The following is a 26,705-nucleotide window of genomic DNA, read 5'->3' on the forward strand; positions in this document are numbered from 1 at the left end:
ACTGATAATATCATCATCATTTTAATGTTTGCATTAATGGGACCATATGCACATTGGTTAAGGTATAAGATTTGCTTTTTAGATAGAAATCAGTACTGTGAAAGAATACAAATGCACCTCTAAACATTACTAGCATATCATCACTTTGTCAGTGGATGCCTAAGTATCTGCTAAAACCCTAAAGTCCTCAGTGACTGTGGCAGCTTGAAATTATTTTATGAATCCCCGAAAGACACAGATTATGCTTGTGGGCTGGTCCACTCCTGTGGGCGTGAGACCTGTTTTCAACTGTACTGCCTCAGTAAAGCGTGACTCAGTTTGAGCCTCTGCCCCCTTACTGGGTCCGATAAAAAATAGAGACACACCGGAAAGGACAGCTCTGCCATATTTGACATGTGACAGAAAGGAGAGGCTCAAGGAACTGAGGCCCCAGGGAAAGATGAGCCACTTGCTTGAGAGCTTATATCTGAAATCAGGAAGAAAATGGAGCAGCTGTGCCTGGGAGAAGAGGCCCAGTAGGAGGCAAGCCATGTGCCTGGCTGCCCTCAGCTGAGCTCCAGGAGATGGTACGCTTGGAGGAGAAGGCAGAGATCACCTGCCATCTTGCCTCAACTTGTGGCAGCTGGCTTTGGTGAGAAAGCACCTCTTCTGGTGCCTTGAGTTGGACTTTTCATGGTCTTGGAACAGCAAGCTTTTACCCCAAATAAATACCTTTTCTAAAATCCACTACGTTTCTGGTACTTTGCATTGGCAGTCCTTTGGCAAACTAAAACAGAGACCAACATGACAGTTAGAAAGCTGATATTCAGTGTGAGGTGCTCAGTCTTAAGCAAACAAAGGAATGAAATCATCACTCCAGGCCCTCATTTTCCATCACTAGTTTTAGTTTAAGCCCAGTGGGCAGTCTTTTACTAACTGTATTTCTTCTCTGGGAGTAAGGGTCCCTAAAACATTTCATGACACATGATCTCTAGCATTTTAGTTTAAAACACCTAGCACAAACATGGAGATGAAAAAGGTCAACCACCACACCAGGGAGCCAAGAGTGCCTACAACTGAAAGCAGGAGAATTGCATCCAGCATCCAGGTGGAATCTGAGCCCCCTCCCTCTTGATATAGATGTGGAGTGGACACAACCATTCTAAGGTCCACAGGATGGAGGAATAGAACATGGATTAGTGTGGACTTACTGATATTCTATTCATGAACTATTGTGATTAGTAATCAAAGAAAATGTGGCCTTGGTGTGGAGAAAGAGGCCATGGTGGCTGCTGGGGTAGGGAGTGGGAGGAAGAGATGTGATACAGGGGCATTTTGGGAGGTTGGAGTTGTCCTGGGTGGTGCTACGGGGACAGTTACCAGACATTGTATGTTCTCCCATGGCCCACTGGGTGGACTGGGGGAGAGTGTAAACTATAATGTGGACCATTGATGATGAGGTGTAGTGGTGCTCAGAGATGTATTCACCAAATGCAATGAATGTCTCATGATGATGGAGGAGATTTTTGTTATGGGGGGAGGAGTGGGGTGAGGGGGGTGAAGGGTATATGGGGACCTCATATTTTTTAAATGTAACAAAATGTAAAAAATCAAATAAAGACTAAAATAAAATAGAGTAAAAAAATAAAACACCTAGCACATAGCTGAGGGTTTAAAAATTTGTGATTTTTGGATACCTAGTGATACACATAAAAATGAACCAATAGGCTAGGGAAAAGCACATGGCACAGGTAAGTGTTTAGTTCTGTCTAGATATATACGCTGTTGAGCACAGCCAGCCTTGCTGCCCATCAGGCATAGTCAAGTCCAAAGTTATTAGCAACACTACATTCTGGGCAATGTGTAGGAGGTTCTAAAGCAAGGGAATGTGTTGGAAATGGTCACCATAAAATGCCTCTGTACAGAATGGTCTATCATGTCTAGAACCAGACAGATACCAGTTCAGGTTGATGTAAGTTTCAGGTAGGAAATATTTCACAGGCTGAAAGCTAGTGTCTTAGTTTGCCAGGGCCACTGTGACATATACCACATATAGGCTTGTTTAAGCAACAGGAGTTTATTGTCCCATGGTTTTGGAGGTCAGATGTCCAAAATCAAGGTGCTGGCAAGGTCATGGTTCTCCCAGAATCTATAATGCTCTGGCATGGGCTTGCCACGATCCTTGGGGTTCCTCGGCTTCCGTCCCTGCCTCCATCATATGGAGATCTGCTTCTTCACCTGCTTTCTTCTGAATTCTGGCTCCCAATGACCATGTCTGAATTTCCTTCGCGCATCAGGCTTCCAGGTAGATGGGTTAAGACCGACCCGAATTCACTTTGGCCTTATCTAAATAGATTCTGCAACGATCCTAATTGCAAATGAGTCCAGACCTCAACTAGTAAGAAGAGCTTCAAAGGTTCTGTTCACAAATGGGCTCACCTTGACAAAAACATAGGTCAAGACTTGAACATGCCTTTATGATGGGCATGTTCCAATCACCAACAGACAGTGGGTGGGGAAATATCCCATCCTGGGAACAGTCTAGAGGTTTTGTGCGCTCTGATGGTTATGTAAGGGGTGGGAGTAACCTGCTGGACAACAGGAAGAGTGAGCAGAGTGGGGAGGGAAGAGAGGTGACCAGCAGATGCAGACTGAGTCCTAAAGGCTGGCGGAAAGGTCACCCCACTAAACGACTGACAGTGCCAAAGTAGCCTTGGCTGGGTCAGTAAAGCAGGACTATAACCATGGACAGTGGCCAAATAAAATTAATTCAATGTCTGAAAGGCTCTGTCATTCTACTAAGAGTATCTACATTGATATTCCAAAAATCACCAGAGGTGAGATGAAATTATTTCCAAATGTATGCGTAACGTGTTTTTCTCCCACTCCCTTTATAAAAGCACTACTGCAATTCTTTTTCCACCTTCCTTGGCAAAGGTGGGCAGATAGTTCCCATTCTTTTGTGCTTCCTCTGACAGAAAGCATAATCATTTCCACTTCCTTAATTGTTTAATCCAATTCAGAACAGACATCCCGAAGGTAACCTTGGCAATAACTGCCATCCAGCCCGGCTTTAAATCTGCTTGGAAAACTCTGCTCATAGAAACTTTCACATGTAATAATTTTTTTCTCTACAACATTAAAGGCGCAGACTCCCCAAGTTACTTGTTTTGCTCGCTACAAACGCTGGGTTATCCTTGATGCATCTCTTCTGCTCACATCCCATGTCTGAGCCATCAATGAATCTTGTTGGCTTTATTTTCAAAATTCACCCAGAATCCACCCACTTCTCCTTTCCACTGGTGCTGCCCTGGCCCAAGTACCCGTTCTCCTTCCTGGGTGACTGTAATACTGCCAGTTTATCCTCCCTCCTCTGCCCCACATCAATCCATTCTCAGAATATCAGTTCATTCGTCTTCTTTACTGTATCGCTCCCATTAGAATGCAAGCTCTATAATACAGGAATTATTTTTTCTTTTTTTTTTTGTTTTTTAGATTTTATTTTTTCTTTATTTCTCTCCCTTCCCACCCCAGTTGTCTGGTCTCTGTGTCCATTTGCTGTGTGTTCTTCTACGTTTGCTTGTATTCTTGTCAGCAGCACCAGGAATCTGTGTCTCTTTTTGTTGCATCATCTTATTGCATCAGCAGTGCCATTCTTGGGCAGGCTGCACTTTTTTCACATGGGGTAGCTCTCCTTATAGGGCATACTCCTTGCATGTGGGGCTCCCCTACACAGGGGATACCCCTGTGTAGCAGGGCACTCCTTGCACACAGCAGCACTGTGCATGGGCCAGCTCACCACACAGGTCAGAAGGCCCTGGGTTTGAACCCTGGACCTCCTACATGGTAGGCGGACACTCTTATCAGTTGAGCCAAATCCACTTCCCTGTTTTTTCTTTTTTATGCACTGCTGTATTCCTAGCAAATAGATTACCTAGCATATAAAAATCACTTTTAAAAAATGTGTTGAAGGTATGAATACATAAAATGTTTTGTAACAGGCATAAACTTTGACAAATATTACCAAAATATTTATCTATCTCCAAAGTTAACTTTGTTAGATCTATATCCATGTTGTCAATGCATTAGTACACTTATTAATAAATTAATAAAAGCTATTCAATTTTAAATGGTGATCTGCCTTTATTTATAATCTCTTAGTTGCATACTTGAAAATAAATAACGTACCAGTATGCTTATTAGCATTAATAATTAAAGTAGCTTTTAAAAAAACAACCAAAGAGTGATTTCTGGAGAGAATTATTACATTTACAGTTTCCCTGTTTCCTCTTATCTTCTCATTTTAGTTCATTAATGGTCCTGGTAAACTGTTTAGGAGGAAACACAGATGGGAGGGAATTTAATTCTGAGTGTTTCCATGTTACATCTTGGCACTGTCAGTGCAAAGGCAACTGGAGAAGATGAAAGCAATCACGAAAGTGAGATTTTGTGAACAGCAGGATGTCAATCAAGGGCGTCATTAGCATGGATGACTACAAAAAAAAAGAGAAAACACGAAGCATTCCTTTCAGAGGAATGTGGGGCTCTGACTTCATATAAAAACATGATGTGCTTTTCCAGATGAAGAAGATGGTGGCATAAGAGGCTCCACAGTTCTGTTCCCCCCACAACTGAACAACTAGCAAAACCCGCCACAACCATTCTCCTCAAAACTCCAGAAAACAATTAAAAGGGTTACAGTACCCTGGTGAGTGCCAGAGCAAGAAAAAGCAACTTTAAAATACAGCACCTTGGCTCACCCCTTCCCCAGCGTCTCCATAGCGGGGTTTGGAGCCAGTTTGTGCTCCCATGTGGGTCCCTGGTCCTCCTCTGGAGGGAGCAGGGAACCCCTATAGACACACATCGGGGTGCCTGCATGTGCCCACCCACTGGTGGCCGCCTGAAGCACTGCTCTCTGCGTAGTGCTCAGAGCTCACCCTGCAGGCAGGAGCAGCTTGCAGACAGCTAAGGAAGTGGAAGAAACAAGGAAATCAAAGCAGCCTGGGGACAAACGTACCTGCTTTAAGACAAACAGGAGAGCACCCAGGATGGGGCACAGTCTTTCGTAGAGACTAGAGGGAGGATTTGGGTTCCTCTAAATGGGGGATTCCTCAAGCTGTGAGTGAGCACAAGGCCAGGACAAGAGGCAGGCTTCTCGCAGGACCTTGCAAACTCCCCTGGGGCTGAGCTCCTTGATAGAAGAGTTAGTGTGAGGAGAGCACCAGCCAGTACAGAAACAGTTTGCAGAGACGATGAAAGCTGGTTTTTGTATTGTTTTTTGCTTGTGTTAGCTCCTGGCACTCAAGGAAATCTTTGTCATTTCACTGGCTGGACAACAACTTAAGGAACAAGCAGCTCAGGGACTAAGCCCCATGTGTTAAAATATTAAAATGTACAGTGTGCAACAGAAGATTACAAGACAGTCAGAGAAATGGGAAATGATGGCTCATCCAAAGGGACAAGATAAAAATTCATAAAACATCAATGATGAAAGCCAGACTTTGTGCATACTAGGCTGACTTCTAAAAAAAAATGATGTTTAACATGCTCAGAGAGATAAAGGAAAGCACAGAGAAAGAATTAAAAGATATCAGGAAAACAATGAATGAACAATATGTGATTCTCAATAAAGAGATAGAAATTTTAAAATGGAACCAAACAAAAATTACCGGGGTTGAAGACCACATTAACTGCATTTTAAAAATTCCCTAGAGATCTTGTGTTAGACTATAGTTTCTTAGACTTTACCACAAACTCATAAGCTACAAAAGAAAAATAAATAAATGGGACTTTTTCAAAACCAAAACTTACATGCATCAAAGGACTTCATCAGGAAAGTAAAAAGACAACTTACAAAATGGGAGAAAATATTTGGAAACCATGCATCTGATAAGGGTTTCATATCCAGAACATATGAAGAAATCCTACAATTCAACAGTAAAAAGACAAAAAAAACCACAAAAACAAAACAAAACAAAGCAAAAACTCATTTAAAACAGGAGCAAAAGACTTGACTGACACTTCTCCAAAGATATACAAATGACCAATATGCACATGAGATGATGCTCAACATTATTAATTAGCTTTAGGGAAATGCAAATTGAAACCACAGGGATATATACATTTTCATACCCAATAAAATGGCTACTATTTTTTAAAAATGGAAATAACAAGGGTTGGAGAAGAGGTAGAGAAAAAGGAAAACTTGTTCATTGTTTGTCGGAGTATAAAATGGTGCAGACACTGTGGAGAACAGTTTGGTGGTTCCATGGATATTCGCATACCACTTTTCATAGTGCCATTATTCATAAATGCCAAATGGTGGTAACAACCAGGTGTCCATTAACAGATGAATGGATAAATAAAATATGGTATACATTTACACACACATGGAATACTTAGTCACAAAAAGGAAAGCAGTTATGATACATGCTTCAACATGGAATAACCTTGAAGATATCAGGTTGAGTGAAATAGCCCAAACACAGAAGGACAAATATGGTATGATCTCACTTATATGAAATAATTGGTATATGCAAATTCAGTAAAAGAAAAAAAAGAATAAAGGGTACCAGGGTCTGGTGTAGAGGTAGGAAATGGGGAATTAATATTTAATTAGCACAGAGTCTCTGTGTCAGATGATAGGAAAGTTTTGATAATGGACAGAGGTGGGGGTATCATAACATTGTGAATGTAACTAAACCAATAAATTGTATATTTGAATGGGATTAGAAGCGAAATTTTAGGTTTTAGAACTCTACCTATGTATTACTGGAATAAAAAGTTTTAGGAAGCCATAGAATTGTACAACACAAACAGTGAACCCTAATATAAACAAAGGACTACAGAAAGAACATAATTATAATAATATTGTTGCATCAATTTTAACAAAGGTACAACACTAATGCAAAGTGTTAATAAGGAAAACTGCACATGCAAGGGGGGATATATGGGAACTCTACTTTCTACATGATTTTCTGTATATCTACATCTCTAATTAATAAAAATAATCTATTCCTGCAACTCAAAACAACAATAACAGCAACAACAAAAACTAAATGTGTTATTGATGGAACCTAAATAACATTTTGTGATGCAATTTTCCCCTCAGTTCTAAAAATGGAAGAGATGCCTGTATCATTCCGGAGAAGATCCCAAAAGAGATATTTAAAAAGTTCAGTGTGGGGAAGCAGATGTGGCTCAGGCGATAGGGCCTCTGTCTACCATATGGGAGGACCCAGGTTTGATCCCTGGGACCTCCTGGTGAAAAAGAAGAGAAAGCATGCCCGCACAGCAAGCCAATGCCCACGTGAGGCCTGCATGGTGAGCCATGTGCAGCAAGCCGAGTGTCCATGCAAGTCACACAGCAAGATGACGATGCAACAGAAAGACAAAGGATAGAGTCAAGTGCAGCAGAAACAAGGAACCGAAGTGGCACAACTGACAGGGAACCTCTCTCCACATCAGAGGTCCCCAGGATCAAATCCTGGTGAATCCTAGAGGAGAAAGACGAGAAGAGAAGATAAAAGGAGAAACAGATACAGAAGATCACACAGCGAATGGACACAGACAGCAAAAACAGCAAGGAGGGAGGAGGGGAAGTGAGAATATAAATAAATAAATAAATAAATAAATAAATCTTTTTTAAAAAGTTCAGTGTGTGTGCTGGGTAGGTAGTTTTAGGCTGTCAGGGAAACGGACTTGGCCCAATGGATAGGGCAACCGCCTACAACATGGGAGGTCCACAGTTCAAACCCTGGACCTCCTAGACCCATGTGGAGCTGGCCCATGCGCAGTTCTGATACACTCAAGGAGTGCCGTGCCATGCAGGGGTGTCCCTCGCTTACGGAAGCCCTACGCGCAAGGAGTGTGCCCCGTAAGGAGAGCCATCCAGCGTGAAAGAAAGTGCAGCCTGCCCAAAAATTGGCGCCGCACGCATGGAGAGCTGACACAGCAAGATGATGCAACAAAAAGAAACACAGATTCCCAGTGCTGCTAATAAGGATAGAAGCGGTTACAGAAGAACACACAGCAAATGGACACAGAGAGCAGACAAGTGTGGAGGCGGGGGAAATAAATAAAAAATTTAAAAAAAAATTTTTAGGCTGTCAGACTTAAGGATAAAGGACTGCTCACTGGACCCTGGAAGAAAGGCTAGATAAATTCATGGAAATACTAAGAAAGTGACTGTTTTTTCCAAAAGTGCTAAACTACCTATTTATTTCACATTCAAACATCATAACATACAGTTATGGTACAGGCTATTCCAAGGTGTGTAAATACAAACATCCAATTCCATTTGACAGAATGCAAGAAAATGTGACATTAGAAGCATTTGAAAACAGACTGTAATCAAAATTAATATTAAAATTACTTATACTGTCTTTTTCTAACTTTTAAAAAGTCTGGTAATTAAAAACTTTTTGGAGAAGACATCTTTACATTATGGATCTCACAAAAAATTTAGGAATTTTCTACAATAAATCAATTAAAAACTATTGAAGAGCTTAACAGCTTCTGAACAATCAATTTTTAATAGATTTGTCCTAACACAAATTGGTCTTGCTCAAGATGCAAAGACCTAAGAAACATGACAGCATTATGTGGGAATCTCCAGAAATTCTAGTGCCACCTCCACCCCATCTTTTCTCTTCCTCTACCCCAAACTTAGGTGTACCCACACCCACTTTTACTATTTCCACCCTAGTCTCAGAGAAGCAGGTGGCCGTCCTCCAGCACAGTCAGTCACCTGCTCCTGATCTGCCCACCCACCTTACCTCTTTAGAAGCCTGGGGTCCTTAAAATCACCCCCCTTTCTTCTTCAGCCTCTCCCTGTCTACCAGTTCTTGACTGTCTCCTTCAGTACAGGTGCTCACTGAAGACCATCTTTCACTAAGACAGCTCTCACCAGGCCCTCCGTTCTGTTCTAGCTAACATTCTCTACCAGGGACACACAATATATTAATATCCTCAGGGCTCTAAGATCCTTCTCTCCCATTTTTTCATCAGCTTGCAAGGAGTCTGATCTCTGCTCGGTCATGTCCACTCCCAGTGGTGGCCAAAGACTTCCTAACCATCAAATCCAATGGCTTCATCTCTATGAAATCAATATTCTGTCTTTAAATCTAAATTTATTAGCTTTCTCCCAAATCTCTGCTAGCCCTATATGGGTGAATGATCTTTTATCATTTCCTCAAGCCAGAAATCTGGAAGTCATTTTTGACTCCTTTCTCTTGTCCAAGGTCCCATTTATTACTTAGGTCTTTCCACTCCTAAATCTCTCTCTCTCTCTCTTTTCTTCTTTATTTTATTTAAATGTTACATTAAAAAAATATGAGGTTCCCATATACCCCCCACCCACCCACCCCACTCCTCCTACATCAACAACCTCTTCCATCATTGTGGCACATTCACTGCACCTGGTGAATACAATTTGGAGCACTGCTGCATCATATGGACAGTGGTTTACATTGTAGTCATTGTAGTCCCCCATTCCACCCAGTGGGCCACGGCAGGACATACAACGTCCAGCATCTGTCCCTGCTGCACCACCCACGACAACTCCGAATCCTGAAAATGCACCCACATCATATCTCTTCTTCAGTTGGCCCACTTTTCCCCATCCCTACCACCACTGCCTGAGTCCAAGCTGCCTTCACCTCTCATCTGATTTATTGCAAGGACATTCTACCTCCACCCTTGTTCCTTCCTTCTTTAATTCATGAGAGAGCCAGAGAAAGAAAGAGAGAAAAAGTAAGAGCAGGAGAGAGGTGTCTACTGATATTTCATTCTCTTAATTTGCTTTAATGTCTTCCACTGCCCATAACACAAAGTCCACACTCACTTCATAATCTGAGGGCTACTCAGTTTTCTCTGTTGGCAATCTACCTGTGGAGCCCACAATTTCAGGCAGCCTGAGCTTCCTCCATTTCCTTTACTGCATCGTGCACTTTCTCACCTCCCAACTTTTAAGAAACATTCTTCCCTCCACCTACTCAATTCCGAACATATTTTCAGGCCCCAGCTTAACTCATTCTTCCTCTGAAAGCCTATCCTAACATCCTCCTCCAAGTTAGCTACGCGGCCGGTTGCCCTCACCATGTGCTCCTGTCACTCTCTACTTTTCCTCTCATAGAGCTTACACTTCTCAGTAACTTTTTGTCTCTTCTGCTAGACTGTAAGCTCCATGATGGCAGGAAATACGCTGTCTTCTTTCATCACTGTGAATCCAATCCCTAGCAAATAACAGGTGCCTAGGAAAGGTTTGCTGAATGAATGATTCCATGGACAAAAACACCACAGGAGTAAAACTCAAGTGTAGGAGTCCCGGCACAGAAATCGGGCACCGCTCCTTACCAGTTATATGACCTCTAAGCACCAGGTTTAGAATCTGTAAAATGGTGACAATAATGCATTGCATTGGTGTGGTAAGGGTTAAATAAAATTAAGAAGTGATTGAAACACAATTACTGGCACCTGGTAAGCAGTCAATTAACAGCAGCGCTGCCTTCTAGAAATACATTTCAGCAATGAGCCCTGAGCAGTTAGAACTGACTTGGGGACCTAACTTTGAAAAACCATTACCATTACACAGAATTAATATTGGACTAATTAAAAAAAAAATTCCACCTTCTTTCATTAACAGAGCTAATAGAATAAAAAGGTGCAGGTTTCTCCTTGAAAAGGAAGAAAATTATAGGTTCCATATCTAAAACCAAAGACTATCCTTGGAAGGAACTACCAGGTATATGAAATAAATACAACCCACTAAATTTCGTTAAAGGTATTTTACAGACCATCAACAATTTGCAGTTTGCAATGCTTTGCATAATTGCAGGACAAATACCTCAATTTGAAAATAAAGCAAATATAGAAAAAATTAATGTAATTATACTCACAAGTTTGAAAAATCTAATCTATGTAATAAAAATGTCATAAGCACACATACCCAGTAAATTCTTAGTTTTTTTTCTATTTTTAATGAGATTTTTGTTTTAAAGAAAGTATTTCTTGAAAACAGATTGCTCTCCTATTTGCACCCTCTGTCTTCATACTGCTGTCATAATATTTATAAAGAATGGTTACAATAGAATGAAATGTCATCAGTAAAAGAGTTATTTTATTTAATTAGAACTAAACATTTTGTTAGTTTGCAACTGAGCCAAGAAAGCCAAGACCAAAAATGAAAATATCCCTCAAGTTCCCAATTAAGAAACTTCCTCCCAATTCACTTTCACAACACGTCTTCTGAGTAGCTGACCCAAGATTGAATGACCAAAAGACACAGTATCAATTTCTGTCACTTCTTAACTCATCACCCCTGCTCTTAAACCTGCCACCCTGTTATTAAAGCTGTTTTTGGAAATGGTCAAATAAGGCAAGATAAAGAAATTTTGTTGTTCCTTTTTGATTAAGCACCTGTGTCTGGTATTCAGCAGTGTGTTTGGAGCTGGTAGGATTTACAAAGAAATTCCCAGAATTCACATATGCCTTAAAAATGTACAATGTCATTGGGAAGGTGAGGTATGGAATAGTAGAAGAGAATTTAAGACATTCTCAACTTCTTCCACAGGTTCTGGAAAAGTGCCCAGATTACTGATTCTATAGCAGCAGAGGCAGTAAAACTGGAGGAAGAGGACAGAGCTGGAGGACAAGTGCAGAGAAACTGACCGCCTTGAGCATTGCTTGGGGACAGGCTCATTGTTTTCAATGTGATCGGAGGTGACTTCATGAATGAGAGGCCAGCACTACACACTGAAGGCAGGACTCAGTATTTAGCCATGCGTGGGATGAGACTGCAGCCTGGACAAGAGCCCAGAAAAGGATGCAGGAGTTGTAAAACCTCCTGCCAACAACCCCAGCAACCAACTAGCACAGGACGGAAACACCTAAAACATCAGATTGGAAAATAAGCTCTTGGGAAGTGGACGTGGCTCAACTGATAGAGCATCCACTACCACATGGAGGATCTAGGGTTCGATCCCCAGAGTCTCCTGACCTGTGTGGTGAGCTGGCCCACATGCAGAGCTGCCACACCCAAGGAGTGCCGTGCCATGCAGGGGCGCCTCTGCGTAGGGGAGCCCCATGCACAAGGAGTACACCCCACAAGGAGAGCCGCCCCACGTGAAAACAGTGCAGCCCACCCAAGAGTGGCACCGCACACACAGAAAGCTGACACAGCAAGATGATGCAATGAAAAGAGACATAGATTCCTGGTGCTGCCTGACAAGAACAGAAGCAGACAAAGAAGAACACACAGCAAATGGACACAGAGAGCAGACAACTGGGGGGTAAGGGGAGAGAAATAAATAAAATAAATCTTTAAAAAAAGAAAGAAAGAAAATAAGCTCTTGGCACATATCCCCTCCACAGAGGCCCTTCATAGCTTGTATGACATTGCATATGTGCTCTTCCCTTCTTTGCAAAAATTCAGTAAACTCTTAGACAAATATAGCCCAAGAATTCTACTTCAGAAACCCTCCCCAAGATAGTCAACCTCTATTTTTTAAAAAAGAGAAATATCAGATTAATGGCAGGCTATTTTCACCAATCAGATTGTAAACTACTTTTTAAATCTTTAAAAAGTGTTCTGCAGGGGAACTATTGTGATTAGTAAGGGAAGAAATTGTAATAGTGATGGGGAGAGGGTGGCCACAGTGACTGATGATGGTAGGGAGACGGAAGAAGAGATATGGTGTGGGGGCATTTTCAGGATTTGGAGCTGTCCTGGGTGGTGCTGCAGGGATGGATGCTGGACGTTGTATGTCCTGCCATGGCCCACTGGGTGGACTGGCGGAGAGTGTGGACTACAATGTGGACCACTGTCCATGTGGTGCAGTGGTGTTCCAGAATGCATTTGCCAGGTGCAGTGGATGTGCCATGATGATGGAAGAGGTTGTTGATGTGGGAGGGTTGGGGGGGGAGGGTATATGGGGACCTCATATTTTTTAATGTAACATTTAAAAGAAAATAAAGAAGAAAAAAAGGATACAAGGAAATGGAGGGTTCTCACGAGCTCTTGGTATATAGTATAATTATAAACGGGCATGTTTGTTGACTCTCCACCCACTTCTAAAAATTTATCCCAGGAAGAAAAGTCACACATGTCTACAAATACATGTGCATAAGGAATCTCACTGCAGTATTTTATACAATATTTAAAATAAAAACCATGTAAACGATATCAATAGGCAACTGGTTAACTTGCGGTGTATAAATATAATGGAATGCTATACGGCCTTTAAAATGGTGGTGTAGCACTGTGTGATGGTTAGGCTAATGTGTCAACTCAGCCAGGTAATTGTGTCCAGTTGTTTGGTCAAACAAGCACTGGACTAACTGTCATAAAAGGGCATTTTACATCTGCATCAATCAGAGAGACTGCTGTCAGCAATGAGAGACACTTTATCTAATTAGTTGAATGCTTTACAAGGGAAGTGATTCCAGCAGTGACAGAGAACTTCCCAGCTCGTCTGTGGACAGCCAACATCTGCCAGAAACTCATCAAGGACCTTCGCTGGACTTTCATGGGAGCCCCTGGTTTGCAGCCTGCCTGCGGAACCTGGACTTGTGCCTCCCCACGGTCACGTGACAGACTCTTCTAAAATCTCATACTATTGGCAGATATCTCCTGTTGATTCTGTTTCCGAAAAGAACCCTGACTAATACACCCTGTATCTATTACCATGGAATAATGTACTGAGGGAAGGACAAGCTAACAGAACAGAAAGTATCCTATAAAACCACTGAGCTGAAATCATGTGTGTCTGAACAGAAGAAGGTGGCCAATATGTTAATAATGCTTATTTTGGAATGGGTGATTGAAGGGGATTTTCACTTTCTTTGACTTTGTAAGAGATTTACTATTAATATCATTCCCAATTAGCACATAACTTTTGAGGGGTCTGGCTCTAGGTCAAAATCCTATCTGTGACTCTTCCGCCCAACGACAGATAATGACAAAGGCTTTAACTAGCAGGCTCCAAGGGCACAGCTGCTCTCCCGGCAGACTAGGTGCCCCAGGGCAAGGCAGCCTCTGCAGAGAGCTGTGGCCAAGGACTCACGGGCCCTGGCCATTCATGCTCTTACTCATTTCTGCATCTTAACCTGAGTGAGACCTTCTCCAGGCACCGCAGTCAAGATCTTCTTATCAGGGGTCCTTGAAGACCTCAGCACTCAGTATTTTTCTATTCCTAGCCTCTCCCCCCACCCTCCCAGTCCCTAGGTCCCTAGAACTGCAGGAACCTTTTGGTGGGTCTCCCTGGGCAGTGAGACCCACACCTGCACTGACCCATCTGACCCTCACTTGGTGGCAGTGTTCCATGGGAGAAAATGCAATGGGGGAGCCAGTGCTTTTCTTTGGGTTAGGCTCTTGCTTCTACCATCTCAGTAAGTGAAGGCTTGACTGTTATTTTCATCTTGGCTTTGAGTTTTTTAACTGGCTACTCCAACACCTGGCAGCTCAGCTCGGTTCTCTCTCAGCTCAGCTCTTAACAAGTGATTTAGTTCCCAGCTGCTAAAACAAATACCATCTAATGGGTTGGCTTAATAACAGGAATTTAATGGTTTGTAATTTCAGAGGCCAGAAGAATTGCTTCCTTCTAGGGTCAGTATCTTCGGGTGGACTGGCCATCTTTGAGGTTTGTTGGCTTTTTGAACACATGTCACTGCACATGGTGGCATCTTCTTTCTCTTCCCATCGACTTCCAGCTGCTCTCCATGGCCTTCTCTATCAGCCACAGTTGTAAGACCACAACCAATCCTGATTCAGTTGGGTCCTGCCTCAACCAAAGCTGTGACATCAAAAGGACCTATTTATACCCACAGGAATGGATTAAGATTAAGAACATGTTTTTCTGGGGTCCATAATTCCAACCCATGCCAACAACCTTTTTACAATTTAAATGAACAATAAAGCCATTTTCATTTTGGGGATAAAGAAAATCTTCCCCAGTTGATGACAATTATTTATTGTAAGTAGTGGCCAGCTGGCATAACCAAAACTGGATAAAATGAGCTCCCAAGTCCCTCAATCTACTGCTGCCACATCACAGGGCAGATTCTGGGCATGACCACAGGTCTAGAAAACCAAGCTCTCTGAGTCTCTCATTGAGTCGCTTTTGGAACGAGGTTATAGGAAAGATAATCCCAGTTTATCGTGTATCTTGACATATTGATCCACACTCCTTTCTTTGCTGGATTCTGTGCTTCTTGACGCTTGGCTAAATGTCTTAGGAACTTTTTTCCTATCTCCAAGGTTGAGCATACACACAGCAAGCAGTTAATTCATTTAATGGGGTATAACTAAATTCCCATGCTTTGTTTGCTTCTGAACTATAAGAGAGGCTTTGGGGAAGTACCTGTTCAAAATCTGTCATAGTTTTAGCATGTACTATGTATTATTTATGTATTTATTTACTACATACTAAATTACATATTAAATTATATGTTACTTACCTATTGGATGCTATATATCACATTAAATTTATTATTTCTTACATACTATGGTTTTATTACACACTATATCATTATATCAGTTTTTTTTAATACTACAGAAACTGCTCTTAGCCAAAAGAGCTCCTGAGTTCAGAGAATTCTCCTATAATCTGTGCTTATTTTAACAGATGTGATGTTTCTTGGTTCGCATCTTTTTCCATCAGATTAATTTTATTGTAATATAGCTAGATTAGAATTTTTTTGATATTGGTATTTATGTTTAAAGGCATTACAATGTATGAACCCACAGGCACTTGATACAACTTAAAGTGAGTCTGAAGGTACAGCCTTGGAACCCCGAAGTACATTTTCACCAGAGCACTGGCGAGGTGAGCACAGTCCTGTCACAGTGTCCCCAGATTTAATTATTTGCTCCGGGCAGAGAATTCATTGCTTCTTTCTCTTCCAAATAGAAACAGACAAATGCAGAACAAATTCTCCTTTCAGTATGACACACTAATTAGTGTAGAAGAAATCATCGAATGAAATATTTCATCGAGATTCACAGAATTGATGCAAACTAATTGCTCTTGACTCTAGCTATCAGATCATTTCTTCGCAGAGGCATGATAGCAAACACCAAACTCAGGTGACAGTTAATTAATAGCATTACCAGTATCATTGCTCATTAACAGTGACAGTAGCAATAAAGCAATCCCTTTATGGTGCTCTGTAAATGAGTCTCTAGGTCAATCTCCATTAATGTGTACCTTTGGGTAGTATCCTTTACCTTGGCCAGATGAGAGTTGATCCATTTCGTGAAAGTGCGTTTTTGTACTATCTCTTGTTCATCTAGAAGAAAAAAATATGTACATATGGTTAGATAACATAATATGCTATGAAGCTGTGTCATGAAAAAATATAGTTACTCAACTCTAGAAGCAGTCAAAAGTTACTTTATCTTCTAATTCTTTTTGCTAATTATTTTTGTCTTGAAGAAGAGGCAGCATGCTCCAAATATAATAATCAATTAGACCAATCCTTTGAAAATAATTGGCAAATGCCTTAAAATTTGCAATATGCTAGCCCTATGTTTTCCTTCTTTCATTTATTGAAAGGTCACTGATCAATTATATCACAATAAAGGTGTTATTTAAAAAGGGCACTGAACAGAGCAGGTGTAGCTCAGGGGTTGAGTTCCTGCTTCACATGTGTGAGGTCCTGGGTTCAATTGCCAGTACTTCCTCAAAAAAGGGTCACTGAGACCAATTAAGCACCAAGTTCTATGCTTGGTACTTGAGGATACACAGAGTAAGGTAGATAAGTGATGGCTCTGTCATGGAAGAGCTAGAGGTAAAGACAGACAAGCCGGGGGAGATGTACCTAGAAGGTTAGAGGGCCATGGAATAAGGCAGAGCTGTGCACATGGGCTGTTGTAGCAACTCAACCCAGATGGGGAGTGTGATGGACAGACTCTGGTGTCCTTCAATAATCCCCATCTCCTGGTATCCATACCTTTGTGCAATCCCTTCCCTTGAGCATGGGCAGAACTGTGGAAAAGGTAAAGTGTGTCCCTCCCATGACAATGTCACCTCATGGGAAACACTGTCTTTGCGGACTGGAGTGGAATTCTCTGCTGGCCTTGCAGACACAAGCAGCCAGAAAGAAGCTGGGACCCTCCATTATATAGCTGCAAGGAAGTGGATTCTGCCAACAGTCTGGGGGAGCTTGTAAGCAGATTCCTCCCCAGCTGAGCCTCCAGATGAGAATGAAGCCACCAACACCTGGACTGTAGCCTGGTGAGACCTGAAGAGAGGACCAGCTAGGATGTCCTCAGACTCCTGACCCATAGAAACTACGAGGTAAGGGAAGCAGACTTCGCCCAGTGGTTAGGGCGACTGTCTACCACATGGGAGGTCTGCGGTTCAAACCCCGGGCCTCCTTGACCCGTGTGGAGCTGGCCCATGAGCAGTGCTGATGCGCGCAAGGAGTGCCACGCCACACAGGGGTGCCCCCTGTGTAGGGGAGCCCCACGCACAAGGAGTGCGCCCCATAAGGAGAGCTGCCCAGCAAGAAAGAAAGTGCAGCCTGCCCAGTAATGGCACCGCACACATGGAGAGCTGACACAACAAGGTGATGCAACAAAAAGAAACACAGATTCCCGTGCCGCTGACAACAACAGAAGTGGACAAAGAAGACGCAGCAAATAGACACAGAGAACAGACAACTGGGTTGGGGGGTGGGGGGGAAGGAGAGAGAAATAAATAAATAAATAAATAAAAAACTACAAGATAATAAGTTTGCGAGATAATAAGAAACGACGAGATGTTCAGTTTGGGGTAATTTGTTATGGAACAAGAGAAAACCAAAATAGGAAGAAAAAGAGGTAGCGTCACAGCAAGGTTTTAAGCGGAGGGTCAAAGATGTGGTGGCCAGAGTGGGGCCATAGTAACCCATTTGAAAGAAAAAGGGAATTCTATTCATTCAGCCAACATCTTCTGTGTGCCAACTCTTTACAAAACACTAGACTAGATGTCACGGGGAACAGGGAAGAACACGATGTAGTTTCAATTCATCCTACTTTGAGAGAAGGTGTTCTGCTCTGTGTCTCTAGACCTCCCTGCCCATGGCTTTCGCTCTGAGCATTTGGCTGCCTACTAGAATGGGAGCCCCAGAGGTCAGCAGCAGCTTTGCTCCAAATGCCTGCAAACATGGCAGGTCAATACTGCTGAATGAATGAATGAAGAAAATAAACAGTGAACCCTCATCAGTGTGGAGAAGTTGGAAATATCCATAAAAATTCCAGAATGTGGCCATTTATAATATCCCTTAAGAGGCTCCTTTGTGTTAACTTTCAAATGCATACCAAAAGCGCCCCAGTAAAATAAGTAACACTTCTTATGTATCAGATGCTATTCTAAATATATATCTATTCATTTCATTCTTGTTTTAATACATGTATTATATACACATGCTCATTTAATTCTTGTTTTAATTCTTGTACAAACCTGGAAGAAGGAACTACTGTTATGTCCATTTTATGGATAAGAAAATTGAGGCACAAAGAAGTATTTTTATACCCACAGGCAGAACCAAGCTGTATATTCCAGAAATCTGGTTCTTATACCGGCATACTGCTAATTTCAGGTAACACAAATTCTACATTAATCATCTCAAATATCAATCACATCAAAAGGATAAAATCAAAGTTAAATAAATATGAGTTTTATCTTATAATCTTTAGATTCTGTAAACAAAGTCATGCAGCAGCAGAATTATTTTAAATAATCAACCTAGGTTTGACAGAATATGGTACTTAAAATACATAAAATCCAATTCTAAATCTAAAGTAGGGAATTGAGTGTGTAAATTTTTTACATGCAATTTGACACTATATTATTTTATGAAGATTATTCTATAAAGATGTCAGTGTTTACAAGTTTAGAATGAATTAGCATAATGCATTAGTGTATGGTGTCATATATTTAATTATATAATCTGAAAATATATAACTTCTTGGTTTTAAATTGTTATATTTTTACTACGACCACCTTTAATGAAACAGTACTCCTATTGCTAATAGTTTCATCTGATGGAAATGTCTGAGTTTATATTTAGAATTTAGCTAAAAGCACTTTTTTTTTTAGAAAGCAGAATTTGTACATTTTATAGCATTGTACATAGCTAAATGTCAAATTCTCCACACATTTCCTTTTATATTATGCTTGAAAAAATATATTTTATTGGATTCTAAAAATCTACTCTTTATATCATGAGACAGAGCCTGTTGAATTCTACGTCAGAATTTTCTAATTTTACTTACTATTGACCCAGAAGGAAAGAAGATTCCTAAAACTTCATCATGTCAGCAAATATTCATTTTTGGTATAAAAAGCTGAATTATTTACTCTAGGATTTAGTAATTAAATCTGATACCAAGAGCATAAAGTATTTAAATTGTAGAAGCAATATGAAACATGCAAAGAATATGTACCAACTTTCATTAAAAAGCAATTATGAATGATAACGCTTCATTACAATGATGGTAAGGACTGAATTAATCTCAACAATAAAGGTTTATAAGGTCTCTGTGTACAAGATAATTACGTTTAAGGCATCATTTATTTAAATGTATTTAATAATTAACAATCTTATTAATGCTTTATGTCTTCAGCTTTTCAAAACAACATGATGTGGCCTTGCCAAGTGTGTGTATATATGCATACGTAATATTTCCACCTAAATAGGAAAAGCATTAATTTGTTTGAACAATTTGCTGTATGTTTGTGTTAGGTCTGAACACAGTAAGTTTCTATATTCCACAGGTAAAGTCTGTCCTCCAGTTCTACAAATCACAGAGAACAAGGAATTGATCCCACCTCAGTTTTAGTCTCTAATTTTAAGATCCATCTGTTTTAAGCCAGAAATAAGGGAGGCATCCTTGATTCTCTACTCTTCACCACTCCCCACACCCAATCATTAAGAAACACTCTGTTTCACTTCCATCAACATCATCTAGTTCCAGACACCATCATCTTTTGGGTACTGGTTCATCTCCACCATAAAAATAAGTTCTAGATGACACCATGTCTGGACTATGTCTTCTACTATCATCATCACATATAAGTGATTGGATGGATTTGCTAAGGCAGTGCTGGGACAAAGACACAGCTTCTGCTCTGAAGGACTGGCAGTCCAATGGAAGGGCCCGGCATATAGAAAATAACTCAATGCAGGTGTCAACCAGTGTGACAGAGGAACACGGAAAATACCAAGGGAACTTAAATTTGAGAACAGGGAATTCTTCTGTAAGGTACAGGAACAGGCTGGATGGTCGGGAGAAGTTACAGAAAAGAGAGGTCAGAGCCCAACATCAGAGGATAAGTGGAAATTTGAAGGTAGAGAAAGGAGAGAACTTTCTAGGAAAAAGAGGCAGAAAGAAAAGAAAAGAAAAATACAGTGTGAAAGATTGAAGTGACAGTGAAAAATCTGTTATGCCTGGATTATAAAGTAGAGAGGGTTTGAAAAGGTTAAGAGGAGAATGGAGATGAGTCCAAAATAGGCAAGAATCAGGTTATTAAAGATACTGTAGAACATGCCAAGCAGTTTGTTCTCCATCTTATGTGTAATGGAGAGCTATTGATGGTTTTGGACAGAGCAAGGACATAATCACATTCAACCTGAAATATAGAAATATTTATTCTGATGGCACTGAAGAAGATTAAGTGAAGGTAGGGAGAACACTTGGGAGCATACTATCAGAACACATGGCAAATGACATGAAGTCAGTTCTAGGGCAGTGCCAACAGGGAGAAAATCATTATATCGCTACAAGAGAACTATCAAAAGAAGAATCAAAAGGAAACTGAGAGGAGCAAAAGGTGCTTTCTTCATTTCTATCTTGGTCAACTAGGTAATGATACCACTAACCAAAAAAGGGAAGAAAGAGGAAGAAGCAGGAAAGAGTAAGAGAATTCAGATCCATTGCCAAGGCATAGAGAGTTCAGATCCACTGCCATGTCATCTGTATGGGAGGGCAGGAGCAGGTGGCTGGGGGGGGGTGGTGCTGAAAAGTCACTTATGGGGGGAGTGTCCCATAGACAGGAACCTGTGACTCGTTCAGGTTTAATACCAGTTTTTGGTCTGGGTGCATATCACTGGGTATAGGAGTATTACTCCTAAGTTTTGACTCTTCATTCTTTTCTAAAGGCCAGATTGTGTGGAATAATTCATTAGGGAAAGTTTCTAAGTCCTTCACTCTTGAGGCTTCCATTGGGTTCAGTTTCAAAAGCAGATGATCCTACGGACCTCAGGAGTCAGAGGCTGCTGTGCCCTGAGAGATTTCTCCATCACACGGCTGGATAATGTTCTTAGGAGAAATAACCCTCAATTTCCAAGGCAATGTCCCTCTGCAGACAAGAGTGAAGCTGAAAGGAGCTGACTCTGACATCCAACTGTTTTATTTCTTGGCCCATTTTTAGACAGCATCTCAGTGTTTTGCCATTTCAGAACAAGATCATGACATATGGGAAATGGAGAAATGAGGCCCAAACTTGTCAAAGGTGATTAAATTGGACCATGAAGAAACTGGCACACCTGACTTCAGCCGACAGCTTTCTTCCCAATATGTCCTCGTAGCAATGATTTGCTGATCTCACACCACTGTGGTTTACTCCAGGTAACTCACTTGTACCCAACACATTTTCATTGACCCTATCATATTACATACATAGGTACGTTATAGAATACTCTGATGCAGAATCTTTTGATCGCCCACTTTTAAATAGCATTAATAAATTTAAAAACTAAAATGTGTCATTATTCATTTAACAGACAGTATTTTTTAAAAATGTTAACAGTAATCAAAATTAGTGTTTCATTCATATAATAAGTTCTTCCATAAAGTTCTTACTTCATACATGTGTATACCCAAAATGACGCATAACACATATTTTGTAATTTAATTTTTTAATTACCTTTTTTTAAAGTTAATAGTTCACATAAAACATTACATTAAAAAACATAAGAGGTTCCCATATACCCCACTCCCCAACCCCCACCCCATCAATGTTTTGAATTGTATTTTTTGAAGATACATAGATGGCAAAAAATGTTACATTAAAAAAATAAGAGGTTCCCTTTTATCCCTCAACCCCCCCACACCCCACTCCTCCCACATCAACAACCTCCCTCATCATTGCAGCACATTCACTGCATTTGTGAATACATTTTGGAGCACTGCTGCACCGCATGGATAAGAGTTTACATTGTGGTTTACACTCCCCCCCAGAACATTCAGTGGGTTATGGCAGGAGCATAATGTGTATTTGATCCAAATCATGAAAATCAGTGAACTCCTAGGTGTAGGCATAGTTATGCAATGTTATATTTATTTATTTTTTTAAAAAAGGAGAATAGAAGACTGTTTAAATAAACAGTTAAGTCTGAAATGGTCACCTTTGACAAAAAATATTAGAGTATCACATTGAAAAATTTATAACTTGCAATAGGTTATGAATCACTTTTTTGGTTTTACCAATTATTACTACACCCATATGTGCTTTTAACGCTAATGATGGCTTAATGAAAGGCTTACAGATTTCAGTTACTGAAAATATAAATGCCTATTTAAAACAAACCACATGTTTAAAACCACATTGTTTCTAACTGTATCTAATAAAGCTAAGCTTTTAAATCATTTTGCATGCAGATGGACTCACTTGAGTGAAAAAGTTGGAATGAAATTTAAAAACAGAAATGGGCAGGTTCAATTTCTGACACAACCCAAAGACTATGGCCATGTAGGAAAAACAAGCGATCAAACAAAAATGCCATAAGGTGACAAAGCAATTATTTCTAAGTAACAGTCAAAATCAGATCACCCGGGAAGTACATGTGGCTCAATTGACTGGGCTCCCGTCTACCATATGGGAGGTCCTGGGTTCACTTCCCGGGGCCTCTTTGTGAAGGCAAGCTGGCCTGCCCCCACGGAGAGCCAACACAGCAAGATGAGGCCACAAAGGCAGATAAGCAGACACAGAAGAACGTGCAGCAAATGGACACAGAGAGCAGACAGTGAGCAATAGGCGGGAGATGAACAAACAAAATAAATCTTAAAAAAAAAAAAAATCAGATCACCTAAGTCAAACGACTCATTTGGGGATCAGAATTATTCCTATTATAATTCTACATTTGCTAAAATCACTGCTAACTCTGTTATTCATGCATAGGGTCTAAGATACATGGAATACTTCAACATAATGAAATGCACAGTTCACAGGTATTTATAACTATGCACTGTTTAAAATTTTAAATTATCTATAAAAATGGACAAAAATATATCATCAGGACCAGGCTGTGGCAGAGTGCAGACGATGTCTCCAATCCCTTCCATCCTGACAAGCACACCCTGTGCCATGTGGCTCGGCTCCTCCACCAGGAAGTAGAGTCCATTTCCTGGTGGAAAACACCCCTTGAATCTGGGCTGGCCTTGAGACTTGCTTTGACCAATAATGAGGCTGAAGCGAGTTTCCACTTTGACTCTAGGACTTCTGCCCTGGGGCCACCATGTCACGGGTCTGGTCCATTAAAGGGTGAGAAGTCAGATGTGCCCAGCAGACCCTGCAGCGAATGCCACCTGGGCAATGAGCCCAGGCTCAGCCAGGAGAGGACATAAATTACTATGGCTTTGAGGCACTAAGATTTGGCAGTGGTTTGTTACACAGCAAAGGCTAACTGGGAGAGAAATTCCTAACACACGTGGCATGGATTGGAGGAAAAGGTGGGGAGGGAGGAGGCTGGGGTAGACAGAGACACCTGAAGTGGAAGCCAGGAGAACAGTGAAGAAGTGGCTACTGGCCACTGGAGAAAGAGTCACAGGCATTTAGTGTGTTACATGTTTGGGCGCATGCAGTACCTTGAAACTGTGTCTGGCCAGGGAGATTTCTCTACAGAATGCTGAAAGTGTGCATGGACTTCTGTTAGCTGGAAGGAAGAGACAAGAAATGAAGAAGGAAGTGTGTAGTTCGCAAGCAGACTTTAAAGGAAACATGGACGGGCTAGGATATGACGATGGGAAAACAAAGCTGTTTCTCATCTCCAGTCTCCCCAGGAAAAAGATGTGCAAAGTAAGAAATGGCTTCAGGAGTGTGGCTCTAAGTCTCTTTGTTAAGAACTCCAAAAGATTTCAACTGGTGCCTAGTTGACCTTGTGGACTAGACAAAAGGGCTTCTGGGAATCTTATGTGCATTGCCATAGCAGTCTTGCCTGTGAACAAAAATCTGTCTCAAGAAGAATTAAGGATGTGACTTTTGGGGCCAGAATGAACCCCAAACATATTTTTTACAAAACCCACAAATTTATTATGATGTACTGATGAACACATCAGCTTGTACTAAATGGATGGGGCAGTCAAAAATGAACTGAGGGCTTTGCAAGCACAACGCTGTATGGCTTGGAAGAAGGCTAAAAGAACTATCAGCTACATGAGCCACTTCTTTCTTATCAGCAAGGCAAGAAATATCCCTTGCCCCTGGATTAGAGGAACTGGAGACGGGCCTAGGTGGATTTCCGAGTTAATTTCAGACTAGTGATTGCCATTTCCCTTCTTTGCTTCTTTAATAGAAGCACCTTCTGTCATTACCCTGCCCTGTCCCATCATCACACGTTGAATGCACGAGGAGATGAATGACATCTGAGGAGCCGCCACTGTATCTAGACTAGATGCAGATGACTTGATACAGAACTTGGAGCTCAGTGCATAACTGGATGAGATGTCTGATGGCTTGAAAGGTGACAAGTATATTTTGCAGAAATATACTATATTATATACAAATAATATTTCTGTTATTTGTAGGAATAATAGAAGTAACAGTGACCAGAGGATGAATTGCTAGTTCTGGCCACAAAATCCTCCAATCTCAATATGCATACTCTTTTGCAATGTCACTTTTTCCTTCTTCCCAGCAAGGGCAGAATTGATTTCCTGTCCCCTTGAATCTGAGCTGTTATTGTACTTGCTTTGATCAATAATGCAGCAGAAATGATTTTATGTGACTTCTAATTCTACGCCTTACGAGACCCTAGAGCTCCTACTTTTGTTGTCCTGGAGCACAATCCTAAATAAGGAAGCCATCCAGCCTCTCTGATACCCCAGCTGACAGCTGGAACGAACCTCTAGACATGTGAATGGGGTCACCTTGGGCCCTCTAGCTCAGCCAGTGCGCCAAATGAACCCAGTCCCTTCTGAGCCCAGGCTGACGCCCGCAACGGAATAACCAGCCAACCCGCAGATAGTGAGAAATGGTGAAACACAGTTGTTTTAAGCCACCAGGTTTTAGAGTGGTTTGTTACACAACAAAGGCTAACTGAAACAAATGTGTGACAGAAATATATACCTCTGGGGGGGGGGTGGGTGTGTGTGTGTATTGTGTAATCCTCCATCTTATGATGCCTGAGATACTTTGTTATTCAAATCTGAAAAGTTTGGTCTTATGTGGGAGGGAGCAGGTGGCCGCAGGGAATGTGTATATCCTGATACTGTGTTTGGTTATTTTACTATCTTAAACCTTTTAAAATTTCAGAACCGTAAGAGGAAAAAAAAATGACAAAACCGTTGATTGGCGTTAGTTGGTTATTAATAGTTAAAAACAAATATAGTCTGAACTAACCATTACAATATTTTAATTGTATCACTGTCAGACCAGGAGCAGTATCTAGCATATGTCAGGCAGCGAAATATAAAACATATTTATAGTGGAGCAGGTGTAGCTCAGTGCTTGAGCACCTGCTTTCCATGTCCAAGGTCCTGGGTTCAATCCCTTGTACCACCTAAAAAAATAAGTTTATAAATTTAGAGAACTCATATATTTATATGGTGGGGAAAGAAGAGTTCAATATGGGTAGATTTAAGAGAACTGATATGTCAAACTATGAAAATGAAATAAATGCTTTAACTCCCATCTGGGAATTTCAAGAGAAAAATAAGATTATTACTCAAAACCCGTGGCCACTTCAATGCTTCCACATGACCCACGCGTTTTTCACTACTGTAAATCCAAAAGTCAGCATGTCTCTGCCCAAGACGTAAAACAAATGCACATTTTTCAGAGTTCTTTCAAGTTCACAAACTTAAATTTCACAGTTAAAATGCAGCCAACCATTCAGTAGAGTATTTTTCCCATGCATTCGTATAAAGATTTATGGAACAGTGACCTGTGCTCGGGACTAAGTTAGTCTCTAGGGGTATAAAGGTGGGGAAAATGCTTTCCTCCCAGGAGGAATTTGTAGTCTGGTAAGTATGGGGTATAGGGGTGGGTGACAGATTCCTCAGCCTTGAACCCATAGGCTACAATCTCATACTTTTTTTTTTTTTGAGGTACTGGGAGCTTGGGATTGAACCCTGGACTTGGATATGTGTGAAGCCGGCGTCAACCACTGAGCCATGTCGGCTTCCCTGAGTTGGTTTTTTTGTTTTGCTCGTTGAATGTTTTTGTTTTTAGGAGGCATCAGGAACCGAACCTGCAACCTCCCGTGTGAGCAACAGGTGCTCAACCACTTGAGGCACATCTGTTCCCAACACCATACGTTTTAATGAAAACCATTTGGTAACCAAAATATCACCTCACCTGAATTGAGAAAACATTGTTTCTGATCTTTCTTTGTCCCCCTTAATGTGAAAATTCATACTTTTCTCTGCAGAAATATTAACGTCTTTGACTACAGGGTGCTCCCACAGTTCCTGACTAGGGGCAATAGGTAATACTAGGAAGAAGGCAGAGAGTTAGAGAACC

General features: G+C 41.0%; 1 protein-coding gene across 1 annotated transcript in view; it reads right to left on the reverse strand.

Moving 5' to 3' along the window:
* SYNE1 (spectrin repeat containing nuclear envelope protein 1) overlaps positions 1-26,705 on the reverse strand; it is a 497,459-nt gene that overhangs the window by 396,550 nt on the left and 74,204 nt on the right. The window contains exon 3 of the mRNA XM_058289685.2: positions 16,205-16,266. Within this exon, the coding sequence (XP_058145668.1) occupies positions 16,205-16,266 (62 nt within the window). The remainder of the gene's footprint in view (positions 1-16,204; positions 16,267-26,705) is intronic.

Source organism: Dasypus novemcinctus, chromosome 28 (assembly GCF_030445035.2).
Source record: "Dasypus novemcinctus isolate mDasNov1 chromosome 28, mDasNov1.1.hap2, whole genome shotgun sequence".
Classification (NCBI taxonomy): domain Eukaryota; kingdom Metazoa; phylum Chordata; class Mammalia; order Cingulata; family Dasypodidae; genus Dasypus; species Dasypus novemcinctus.